This window comes from Cavia porcellus, unplaced genomic scaffold (genome assembly GCF_034190915.1).
Source record: "Cavia porcellus strain 051 isolate PalLab524CR breed Dunkin Hartley unplaced genomic scaffold, mCavPor4.1 scaffold_16, whole genome shotgun sequence".
In the NCBI taxonomy this organism is placed as follows: domain Eukaryota; kingdom Metazoa; phylum Chordata; class Mammalia; order Rodentia; family Caviidae; genus Cavia; species Cavia porcellus.
Genome location: NW_026947499.1, coordinates 52,625,869 through 52,638,897, shown reverse-complemented (window position 1 = coordinate 52,638,897; position 13,029 = coordinate 52,625,869). Strand labels below are relative to the sequence as shown.

The following is a 13,029-nucleotide window of genomic DNA, read 5'->3' as shown; positions in this document are numbered from 1 at the left end:
TCAGTAAACCTTAAAATCTGACTAAGAAGACAGATTGGATCTTTTCCTAAAATTATATTGACTTAATAATTGGTGTAGAGTTTACACAAAGGCAAAAACATGGGGCAAATTGATTTTTAAATAATGTGCTAACATTTTAATACAATATGTTGGATATATTTTTGAGTCTCCAAATACCCCTTCAGGTGAAGTACCTCTAAATTTAAATCAAGAAAGACCAGTTAATTTGGAAAGAGTAGTAAATATGCTACCTTTCTTTGTATTTTGGGTACTGTGAGGTATTTGTTGTTGTGCTTTTGTAGAGAGTTGCATCTTTTAAGTTAGAGATATCTCCAACCATATCAAGTATGCTGTTTGAAAATGTAAGTACAATACTATTTTTAAAAATGTTGAACTATGTATACTTGTACCTTAACAAGTAGTTTAATAGTAAAAGGCCATCACAAAATGCAGTGAGTTCTTTCCCTACTAATATGAAGTTTTAACTTTTTATTTTGGCATTTGCTCATACCCATGTTTATAAATAATATGTATAAAGTGTTGTCTTTTGAGTCATCAAAATCATTGGTTATTTGTTGACTTTTTATTACAGTAAATGAGAATTTAGGGCTGTTGTAGAACTTTTCTCTCTGCTTTTGCTCTATCTTTCCAATACAGTTATCTTACAATTTGGAGTTATATTGTCATTTGATGTTTACATTATTAGGTCCAATAAATTATTTGTGACTGAGCATTATAGCATACCAGTACTATATTAATAAGTCTTGGAAATTTTTTTCTGTATATTCATAGAGGGGAGAGATTTCCTAGTTAAAGTATATTCTGTCAAGGGTACAGGAGCCTATGCAGATTTTTGGCTCCTGGCTTGAGAAGATACAGGAAAAGTGAAACAATCCAGTGCTGGTGCTTTGCTGGAGGAAGGTAGAGGGATGAGGCTGTGGTGGACTCATGCCAGGGATGCCCCTGTGGAACTGACTCTCAGGTTTCCTTTTGAGGACCTTTGATTGGCCTCATATTCAACTGGGCTGCTGCTTCTCCTCCCTAACGGGTGTGACTGCCAGTGTTTGGCGCTTCAGCAATGCCTGGCACCATGCACCATGTGTGCCCAGCCGAGATATGTGGCATATTTGGGCCTGCTACTAGGAGAACGTGTTCTTGGATTAAGAGTTGGCCACCTCTGGAAGCTAAGGCCTTGATTTTTCTACAGGCTCTGATTTTTCTGACCTTGGGAGGTATTTGAATCAGGTCAGAGTTCAGTTTCCTGCAGAAACTGATAAGTGAGCTAGCTACTCCTGTAGGCAACTGCAGATTAACTGGGACACTGCAGTGACAGCTGGTGTTGGAATCTTTTGTGGCAATGCCCAGACATTCCATCACCCTGAGAGTAGGTGAGAGGGGTGCACTAAGGTACTTCTTGTCTGCAACTAGCACTGTTCTTAGCTTTGTGTTTTGGGGTCATTCTAGTGGGTCTCATTCATTTTTTGGCTGAACAGCTTTTCCTTCCTTTCGCTGGTTTATGGCCAACATCATGCAGCCCTGGATTCTGCCGTATAGCTTATAAAAAGGTCAGATTTTCTAGTTCATTTTGCCCCTACCCCCCAACTCCCCTCCTTATTCAGAGCTTCAGCTTATTTCCTCTTAAAAAGTTCAGTAGGAATTTGATAGGGATATCAAAAGGCATGGCTTAAATTACTAATTTAACTTGGACTGTAGTATTGGCGATATTATGCATGGCAATTACACTGGTCTTCTTTCTGTGCCAGTGAAGCTATACCTGAGAAAAGCAACCTATGAGGAAGAAAGGTTTATTTGGGCTCTTGGTTTTAGAGGTTTCAGTCCATTGTCTTTTGGCCATTACTTTTGGACTTTAGTTATATAGTACATCATGTACATTACGAAGGAGACCTGTTAACCTCACAGTGGCTGGAAATGGGGGGAGCACACAGGCAGACAGGCAGACAGAGAGACAGAGACAGAGAGAGAGACAGAGAAGGAAAAAGGGGCCAGGGTTCTAGTATTGCCTCCATAGACATGTTCCCTTGGACCTATCTTCCTCAACTAGGCCCTATTTATTAAAGTTTCCTATACCTCCTGATAATCCTGCAGGCTGACAACCAAGCCTTTAACATATGGGCCTTTGAGGAACATTCCATGTCCAAATGATAATAGTCTTAAAAAATTATTATGGTCTGGCAACTGAGACTCCAGTGGCTTAGCATGCCCTTTTAGCTCAGTCTGGTGATTCACACCTGTAATCCCAGTACCCTGGGAGGCTGAGTCAGGAGGGTCACAAGTTCAAGCCTAGCCGAGACAATTTTGTAAAACTTGCCTCAGAATTTTAAAAAAACTAAAAATAAAGGGAGGTCTGGAGGTGCAGCTCAGTGTGAAGGCCCTGGGTTTGATCTGCAGTACCAAATAAAAGGAAAGAAGGAGAGTAGCAGAAGAGAGAGAGAAGGAAAACTGAAGGAGGGTATCCTCAGTTGTTATTGTGCACCATAATCTAGATTTTTGTCTTTGCATAATGTTTCTAAACTTATGACAAATGTGTTTCAGTAAGGCTGTGAAACATGGCAGTGATTATTTACAGAGCTGAAAGTTAAGCATTTAGAGAGGACTGTTTTCTCAAAATGTGATCTGTGACCTTCTTGCAAGGGAATTCTAAGCAGGTAGAGGTTTAGACCTTACTCCAAACCTGTTAAATTAGAATATTATCTGAATAGAATTCTCTGTGGGCCCACCTGGTAAATAATGTTGTCACTGCACCCCGTAAGATTCTGCCCATGCTCAAAGTTGAGAACCACAGCCCTGGTCATGTGTTCCTATGTTGGGTTGCTATTCTCTGCAAATTTTTGTTTTTCTGTTGTTTTGCTTAAATTGCCCTGTGATGTAAATGGTGAACCCTCCAGCCTTATAGCGCATTTCTGTCCACTTTGCTTTAAACTTCAGGCTAAGAATTCTTAAGTTTCATGAGTTACTTTTCATCCCGGCATTTCTGACTCTAAATTTTTTATTCCCCCCAACAGAGCTGAGAAAACAGAAGTCCTCAGTGAAGATCTGCTGCAGGTAACAAAATAAGGTCTTCTTAAAATGACTTGTTAAAAGATATGAAGTGACGAAAATGGATGTCGCGTAGTAATAGAAGATATGTTTACATACACAAGGTCCTGGGTTCCATCCCCAGTACAAAAAAAAAAAAACCTGAGAATTGGTCAGAGGAGAGTTAAGTGTTGTGTGTGTTTGCACTGGAATGGAATCCGATTAACTAGCATGGTTTGAGCAGGAAAGAGGAGCAGCGATGTGTATCAGAAAGGGGATCTGAAACCCTAGTGTCATGTTATGAAGTCCGGATGGGACTGGCCCTGCTTTCAAGAGCCAGGTGTTGGGTAGGGAAGGACCTGGTCATTGGACTAGCACCATGGCTTGTCACGAGCCCTGGGTAGGCTGAGGCTGACCACTGCTGTGATGGTGCCCTTGATAGGTCAGGCCCTGCCAGCTGACGCTGTATCTTGGGGCAGTGATTTGTTAGTCCTTTGCATACTGCAGCTTCCCCGGCTGTGGACTGGCACATCCGCAAGGCTTAGGCCACTGATGGCGAACCTTTTAGAGCTTTCAGTGACACAAATAGCCCACTGTGATATACATGCCATAGGTTCACTATACTGACTTAGGCTTTGCGTGACGGTAGCCAGATCTGACCCGAGGGTACCTCACATCCATCAGCCTTGATGTCTTCCCTCCCCTTCCTGCCAGGGCATTCTTGCCAGTGCCCAGGGACACTTCATCCCACCTGTCTGTGGTTTTCCTAACTTTGTGACTCAGAGATTTTCCTAGAAGACACTGGGCTCTTTTGCCCACTTGCAGCAGAATACTTAGAGGAGAGCAAACCTCCTTACGAGTCTCCTTGATTTAATTTCAGTAACTTAGCACAGGTCTGCTTGGACAAATCCCTAAAGACCAAAGATCTACTCCTAGGTGACTGTCTGTCTCTTTCTACACCAAAAAGTTGCTGGCATAATTTAGTAAAACCCTTCTTCTGCCATACAGTATCAAAATATCCTTCTGAATTATAACAGTCATCTACAGATAGGTTTTTTTTTTTTCCCCTCACTGTTTATGGGAGCTTGGTTCTAGGTTTCCCATTCCCACCCCACAGATAACCAAAATTTGTGAATACTTATCTGTTATATGAAATGGACTGGTGTTTGAATATAACATAGGCACATCCTTCTGTATAGTACTAAATCATATTTAGGTTACTTACAATACTTGCTACAAGGTAAATGTTCTGTTGTATTGTTTAAGAAGTAACGATAGGGAAAATGTCTGCATATGTTAAGTACAGATGCAGTTTTATTCCTTGAATGTTTTTGATCCATGGTTGGCTAAGTCTGTGGATATGGAACCCATAGCTATGGAGAACCAATTGACTTTGTTTGTTTTTTAGTATTTGTGATTGAACCCAAGGTCTTACACATGCTAAGCCAGCTACCACTCACAGTCCTATTTATTTATTTATTTGGTGCTGAAAACTGAACACAGGGCCTTCACAGTGAGTCTACATCTCCACCTGTTTTTATTTTTTATTTTTAGACAGGGTCTCACTAAGTTGTCTAGGCTAGACTCGAACTTGTGATCCTCTTGCCTCAGCATCCCCGCTGCCGTGCTAGAATTACAAGCACATGCTATCATGCCCAGCTATATCCCAATTGATACGAATATTTGTGGGTTTTTTTTTTTTTTTTTTTTTTTTGACTTTTTCCTTTTTATCGGTACCGGGGATCGAACTCACGACTGCCTGCTTGCAAGGCAGGCGCTTATGCCGCTGAGCTAAACCTCCAGCCCCAGAATATTTGTTTTTCATGTTTATTTTTTAAGATTTATTTTTTGAGAACTGAGGGTTTTTTAAAATTAAATAATAGCATGGATTTTTTTGTTTGTTTGCTTGGTTTGACTTTTTGAGAGAGGGTCTTGTTCCACATCCCACATCAGTAATATACATTATCCCATTATTCATTAGAGCCCTTAGTTGACATCAGAGGACCTTGAAGGCAGTTGGAGGATGGCAGAGTCCTCATGGCACACAGGGAAGTCTTCTTCTGTGTCTGCCATAACTGGTAGATATATGGTCCACTTTCATTTGTGCAGGTGCCAATTATGGTACCCAGCTTACTGAATTTGAGTCCCACGTGTGCCCATGATCAGCTTTGTGGCCTTGGGAATTTACTCAACTTTTCTGTGCCTCAGTTTCCTGCCCTCTTCAGTGAGGGTACAATATTGGTATGAATGTTAGGATTAGTGAGTGAAACCTGGGAAGTATTCATAATGCAGTAGAGATTGGTGGTCTTCTTGCCACCACTGCAAGAGATGTGTGCTGCTGATGTGTTTTTGCGGTGAGATTTCTCTTGATTTGCTCTTTGTTCTACGGCTTTCCTCGCTCTCCATTAGTGCAGTTGCAAGGACCACCTTCTAATTTGGTTGTGTGGAGTTGCCCCAGAGGCCATGAATATGAGGGTGGGAACTAAAATTTACTTAGTTTCTCTGATACCTACTATAGGGACTCAATAGATTTGTATTCTATTTGTTCACAAATAGGTAAGAGAGTATCTGTTGATCCACAGAGAGTCAGGTGCTTGGGTAGATTGGTAAATACTGGTGGTGTGTCCGTTCATGAACTTAACTCTTTCCATGATTCTGGTCACAAACCAAATTGGATGAGAACCGAATCAAGTTCAATAACGAATCAAGTTCAATAGTTAGCTTCAATATTGACCTTATGGGGAAATTTGATTTGGTTCTTGTCCAGTTCGGTTTGTGACCAGAATTGCAGAAAGAATTAAGTTTGTGCACTGAGGCACCACTGTAAACCAACAGAACTCCTGGCCTTGTAGAGTTTACCTTTTAGTGGAAATTGAAATCAGAATTAAGGGGTTTTGTTTTGTTGTGTTTGTTTTGTTCTTGTGGCAAATGAATATGTATTGGTTTTCTGATGCTTTAAAATCTGGCCATCAAAAGATTTAGGGAAGGTAATGTGGCATCTAGTTTAGATTATAAACTTGCTTGGCCACATCAGAAACAGGGGTTGGTCTGAAGAAAAGCTGGTGTCATGGGGCTTAAAAGAGTCAAAACAATCTCATGGGATAAAATATCTGGGGGTTAAAATGTATTCTGCTTTGAATTTGTTGACTTTTCTTTAAAATAGAAAGCATCCCTAAGGGCTTGCTCTCAATCTTCCTGAGTCATCAGAATACACATTTTTGGCATTCCTTCCTGTAACAAGCAGCTCTTTTTGCCATAAACAGCCATATCCTAGCAGTAGTATTTTGGGAAGCTACTCACGATGTGTGTGTCCCTAAGCTCTTGTTTCTCTACTCTGGCTATCCATTTTTTGGAGATATATTTAAAAATGAAAACAAAAGCTCATGCAAACCTAATAAACTATAATTTTGAAAACCTTGATCTTGAGTTGAAATTGTGGCACACTGATTTTGATTCTTGTCTTTGATGCATTGCTTATCCATTCCACTGCCCTGTGATGGGGAGAGTTTCCAAGTGTCTCTCTGACTTTTTCCATTTGGCAGTACATCTGGGCCTGGACCATTCATTTGTGGGTCTGCTTTTTTGGACCCAGGGCTTTGCTGGTGCTGTATCAGGTAAACTGATTGCTGCAAATCAGTCTGATACTAAGGTTTAGTTAAGATTGTCCATTATCCTTCATGTACATTCAGCTGTCAAGGGAACTATAACTAAAACCCTCAACATAAAGGAAGGCAGAGATTCTGATCTAGGAGTGACTTTGTCTTCTTGGAGATCCTTGGCAATGTCCAGAGATGTTTTTGGTTGTCCCAATTTGGATAGTGGGGTGCTGTTGGTATCTAATGGGTAGGGCCCAGAGATGTTGCTAAACATACCACAGTGCACAGGACATCCCTCCCACTCCGATTGTTCAATCCACAGTCAGTAATGAGAATCCCTGCAGGAGGTGAATGGGAACCATTTACTTCTAAATCCAAGAGCTAAAAAGTTGCATTGTGAAAAATGTTCATACCTGCATTGATTACACCACATACAGAAGATCCAAGTTTGTTCTTCAGCCCTATAAATCCCTGTCTTGTCTCGGCCTTGACAGATTGAGCGGCGCTTGGATGCTGTGCGGTCAATGTGCCACCATTCCCATAAGCGTCTGATTGCGTGCTTCCAGGGCCAACATGGCACTGATGCTGAGAGGAGACACGTGAGTATCTGTTGTGACCCAGAGCCCCCTTCCCATGTCTTTCTGAGACTGTTCACTTTCTTGGTTGGGTGGTTTTTCCCAAGCAACATTAACAAGTTGGATTTTAGATTGGTACCTTTTATCCCTGCTCATGCTTATAGCAGTTCCTGACCACAGCGTTTTTCCTGCTTAAGACATTCATTGCCGGGCTGAAAGCCCTGCTCACCTGAAATTTCTCCAGGTGCCTTAAAGACCTGGTGAACAAATTTGTTATTGGTAAGAGAATGACCATGTCAGTTAGGAATCCTTTGGCCAAAATCTAGAATCCTATTCTGAATTGACTTAGGAAGGAGAAGTAATTTATTGACTTGGCTACCGGAAAGTCTGGAGGTTGGGATGGATCTGAAGTAAAGCTGGGTCTCAGTTTCATTCCTTTTCTCTCCTGTGCCTTTGTCAGTATCTGCTTTGTCCATAGACAGGCACTTATGCCTGGTTGCAGTTTGGCCATCGTCAGTGTCCATGGACTTCATGCTTCCTATGCGTAGAGCCTCTCTTCTGGTATTTTTCTAGGAGCTAGAAATCCCTTTCCGTGTATCAAAACACAGACCCCATTCAGGAGCATTCTCATTCCATCTTTACTGCCGTGGGCAGGGGGTGAGGTGATAGGATGCCCTGATAGGTTTAAACAGGTTGGGCCCAGCCCTCAAGCATGGGTTGTGTCTCCAGCTACAGGCTTTCTTGAGACAGGGGTGTGCTCCTAAGAAGAGTCAGGACACTGTTCTAGAGAGGAAGGATGGACTCTGGGAGGGCCATCCGGGGCTAATGCCATTGTATACTTGTACCCAGGGACCACCATTAGAACATTGCTCACTAGGCAGTTCAATCTTTGCTTTTGCAAGTTCTTAGCTTATGAGTGTGTACTCTTCAGACCCATCATATTAAGCTAGGGTTTTACTTGTTACCAAAGGTCTCAAAAGGTAAAAGTAGCATGTAGGTATCTATTTTACCCTTCTGTATTGCCTACAGACACTTATAGGGCATCTTGACAATAGGGCTATTCCTTCTTGCACAATATTTAGGATTCTACAGTTGTGTACGTACAGAGTAGACATTTGCATGTGCCTACGGTTCCAGGAATGCTGCTGCTGACTCAACCCCCAAGCACTAGGCCCAATCCACTGATTCTGCCCCCACCATTCTTTCTTACTGTCTCGCCTTGGCTTCTGCTCTGTTTACTTTTTTTGGAGGAGGTATAGAATCCAGGGGCCCACGCCTGCTAGGTGAGTGCTGTACTACTGAGCTACATCCCCAGCCCTTGTGCTTACCCTCACTGTTGACTCGTAAGGTTCTGTGCTTCTCCATATTCTCCAAGCCACCTCCACTCTTCTCTTCTGGCTTCTAACTAATATGTGTATACCAGTGACTTTGAAACTATCTTCTGTCATGCAAAGGATTCCTACCTTAGAAGCCCATCTTAGCATATACAAATAGTTCTTCCTATTGTGTTGACATCCTTGAATTTTGTTGCCCCTGTTATGCAAACATGAAACTATGAGGTTATCTCATATCCTCTTTATTTTATTCTCCACCCTCCCACAGCTGCCTGACTAGCAAGTCCTGTGATCCTCTCTGTGAATATCTTTTAAACTTGTCATCTCTGCTCTGCCTGCCACACTTGCCTTGACGCAAGACTGGATTACTTCATGTGTGGACTGTTGTAGTCACCGCCTGAGCTTTATTTCCTGCCTTCAGTGTCCCTCCTTTCCCATTTGTCTTCAGCCTAACTGCCAGTCAGTTGCCTGAAATACACATCAATTCCGTCATCCTCCTGCCTAAAAAACAAAACAGACAAAACCCTCAAACAACATTTTAAAAAAAACCTCTTTAGTGGTTTTTATCAGGACCAATTGCATCCTGGAGATATTTGGAAATATATAGAGATAGTCTGGATTGTCATTAGGACTGGAGACACTGCTGGCATCTGAGTGCTGGCAAACCAAGATGTTAATGTTCTGTAGCACCTGTTGAATTAGTTTCACACAAGTGAATGCCCCAAAGTGGCCTGGTGTACTTCCTTTGAAGGTCACTGGCTGCTTCCCATTGCCTGGGGTGAAGTCCCAGCCTTTTTGTATTACTCTACCTTTGTAATTTGGCCCAGTTTTGCCTTAGCTTTTTAATGCTTGCACACTGTTATTCACACTGTAGACTAGCAACCAGTGCCTGTGCCTGTCCCTGTCCTTCACACAGATATGTCCTGTTAACTGGCTGACCACTGCTTTGACCTGGTATCCAGCTGTCACGTACATTCACTAAAAACACATTAACAGTTTGTTAAGCACCTATATTGTGTATGAGTGCTGGAGATACAAAACTAAGCGTTTGTGGTGTTGAAGGAGACATGAACAAGTGGATAGTAAAATAATGGTAAATAAAATATGCACAGGATACTATGGAAGAGCCAAAGGAATTCCAGGGGGGAGGGAGGTAAAGGAGGCTTCCTGGAGAAGATGATAACTAAGCTGTAAAGGAGGGAAACTAGTGGCTGTATTAGGAATATTTCATGTAGCAGTAGCAAAGGTGCTTTGTCTTTGTTTCTGAAATCTAATGCGTGCTTTTTCCTTTTCCAACATCAGTCCAAAGTCCAAAGGTAGGGCTCTGTAGAGAGGGAAAAAGAGTTGCCATGACAGTGCTAGAAGAAAATGGGTAACCATGAGAGAGTGTGTAATAAGGAGAAAGTCACAGCAGGCTCCAGGGCTCTAGAATTCATGACAGGAGCTCCCAGAAGCTCCTGCTCGTGGAAGGGGCAGGAACTGGAGGAAAGCGAAATGGAACTAGTGACCTTCTCGGCTTGAACCTCTACTGACATGGCAAAGCTTATGTTGTAGGCCCTATGGAATCCAGGATTACTTCTTTGTAGTGTAGTTGATACGGATGTTACATTAAGACCTTTTAAGTTCATCCCTGACAAAAGAAAAACTGTTCACCTTTGGGGAACTGGCAGCCCTCTGTCGAATTCGTTGTTGATAGACAGCATCTCCATAAGTGAGCTTGTATGTTTAGCAGAATCTCCTTGTTTATATCACCAGGAAGACTGTGGGTTTGGAAACCACAGAGGGACATAGAAACCACAAAGCTATTTGCATCTGAAATCTTGATTGATACTTGTCAAAATAGACTGATGGACTTCCAGAGTTGCTCAAAGTATATTTCTCTTGATAACTGCTCTTGTCTTATATTTTACTTCCTTTTGAAAGTCAAATTACCATATGTACCTTGATTCACAAATACAATTCTTTCTGTGGTTTCGATCCTAGAATTCATTCTGCAATTCTGGTTGCAACCAAATTGTAAACATTTACATACTATGCTTGCAATTCAATTGTAACCAGAACAGTGGAAAGAAAGAAATTTGTGAACTGAGGTGCCATTGTAGATGAAACATGGGAATTATCTTCTGTTCTCGTATCTTCCTAAAAGTGCGGCAGCTAGAAGTGGCCTCTTTATAGGCGACAAGGAGCCTGTTATTTTATTTATTTAAAAATACCTCTAAAGGAGGGCAGATGGGTTATTTTTAAATTTTAATTTGAGTTGACTTTATAATTACATAGTCAAAATGTAGAAGATAAAACGAAGTTTTCCCCAGCCCTGTTCCCTAGGCACTCAGTATCCTCATCTGGAACCACCAGTATTAGCAGCTTTTAGGGCACCCTTCCAAAGAAATTGTGTCCGGTATAGACCAGTCCAGGCCCAGATGTATACAGGGGAGCTCTTTGGAGTGAGGAGTGATACGCCATGGTGGACTGTGTTATTTGACATGAGTGCCTTTTCTACTGGGAAGGCCACATTACATGTGGAGCTGCACAATTGAAAGCATTTTTTGTTAGCAGGTGATGGTGTTAGTTACAACCAGCCTACTTGTTGTTCTTTTAGACTGCCTCTACTCATATCTGAACTATCAACTAGTAGGACAAGACACCAAATTGGGGCTCAGGCCATCAGGACTGAGGTCCTGCTCTCCTGCCTCTCTCTGGGGTACCTGATCACTTCACTGCAGTTTGAATTATTTGACTATAAAGGTCAAGAGATACTGTGGTCATTGCTGGCTAAAAAATAGATCTCAGGAAAATGATTTGTTTTATACTTGAAAATATTAGAAAAGCTTTTTTGAATATTTAGCTAGATATTTTTAGGTATTTAAAGCTAAATTTTGTGATTATAGACAAGTGAAAATCCAGTTTAAGAATGTTCTAGCAAATGGATATGGTGGTTCATGCCTGTAATCTCAGTACTCAGGAGGCTTTGGCAGGGGAATCACCGTGAATTCAAGGTTACTCTGAGCTACATGTTGAGTTCAAGTCCATGAGTTCAGTTTGGACTACATAGTAAGGGCTTGTCTACAGTTTAAAAAAAAAATGTCCTTGCAAAAGCGTTTTTGAAACTGAGTTCTTTGCTGCATTTATCTTTGATAATCATTTAGAGAGCAAGGTCTGTGCCTGGAACACAGTACAAGTTGAGCATCCCCAATCTCAAAACCTGCAATCATGAATGCTCTGTAATCTGAACGTTTTCTTAGTGCTAACATGATGACTCAAAAGCATTCAAGTTTGGAGCATTTAAGATTTCAGTTTTAAGGGATCTTCAGCCAGTGAAGTGTGTGCAAATATCCCAAAGTCCAAAAAAGCTTCAAACTCTGAAACACTTCTGGTCACAGACTTCAGATAAGTGACCTATAAACCATATGTGCTTGATTAATTAGTAACAATAACAGCAGGAACAACAGAAATAGCAGCTCATGTTTCCCAAGTACATACTATGTGCTAGGTAGTTGATATTGAATGTCTCATTTAGTCACCAGCCCCAACTGACACATGGAGATGAAATCACCCAACTAATTCTTGTGAGATTAGAAATGGAACCAGAACCAGCTCTCTCTTTTCTGTGCAGTTTGCTTGAAAGGAGGAGATCAGTGAATGGTGACAAGAAGATCAAGGAGAAAGGATCCAAACAATAATGAAAAAGAAAACAAAAACAAAAACAAAATCAATGTCTTTTTCCTTCCAGAAAAAACTCCCCCTGACAGCACTTGCTCAGAATATGCAAGAAGCCTCTACTCAGCTGGACGAATCTCTCCTGGGGTAAGTTAGCCCCTGGCAGAGAGTCGTAGAGGGTGGTACACAGCAGTCCTGGTGAGACCAGAGAAACTTCAAGCATGATGGCATGACCCATCTGCCTCAGAGAACCTAGACCTTGTGGAAGAAAGTAGGTCACAACTGCTGCTTTGCTGGGAAATCTTTCCATTAGTGGGAGCCAGGCTGGAGTTGTGAAGTAGAGAGAGCCACTAGTGAAAGTATTGAGCATGTCAACATGTATCCCCCAAGGTTGAATATGAGAACCTCGATCGTTTCCCTGCTCTAGGGGTAGCTCAGATATATACCCTAACAAGTTCTTTTAACTCCAAAGAGTAGCTTCCTTTAGGGTGACCATCAAAATGTTAATGGTGATTATCTTAAAAGAATGTATTTTCTGAATTATTTGTATTTTTTGTTTTAACTTAAAAATATTTAATTCTATTTTGTTAAACTACACTTATTTTAACTGACACATAATTGTACCTTTTGGGTATATAGTAGTTCAGTGCATGTACAAGGCATGTGGATTGTATCAGGGTAATTAATATATCCATCACCTTAGACATTTATATTAACAAATGTGTTGGGAACATTCAAAAGCCTCTTAGTTGTTTTGAACTAACTAATATTAACAAATATTAACAAATGTGGTGGAAACATTCAAAAGCCTCTTAGTTGTTTTGAAGCATG

The 13,029-nt window shown here is 41.3% G+C and overlaps 1 protein-coding gene across 6 annotated transcripts in view; it reads left to right on the top strand.

Annotated features, from left to right (window-relative positions):
• Arhgap17 (Rho GTPase activating protein 17) overlaps positions 1–13,029 on the top strand; it is an 87,036-nt gene that overhangs the window by 30,317 nt on the left and 43,690 nt on the right. For all 6 annotated transcript variants that reach the window (XR_001198889.3, XM_063226691.1, XM_013141770.3 and 3 more), the window contains exons 2-4: positions 3,024–3,063; positions 7,127–7,231; positions 12,272–12,345. Coding sequence is in view for 5 of the 6 variants with exons in the window: in XM_063226691.1 (XP_063082761.1) it covers positions 3,024–3,063; positions 7,127–7,231; positions 12,272–12,345 (219 nt within the window). In the remaining variant the exon portion in view is untranslated. The remainder of the gene's footprint in view (positions 1–3,023; positions 3,064–7,126; positions 7,232–12,271; positions 12,346–13,029) is intronic.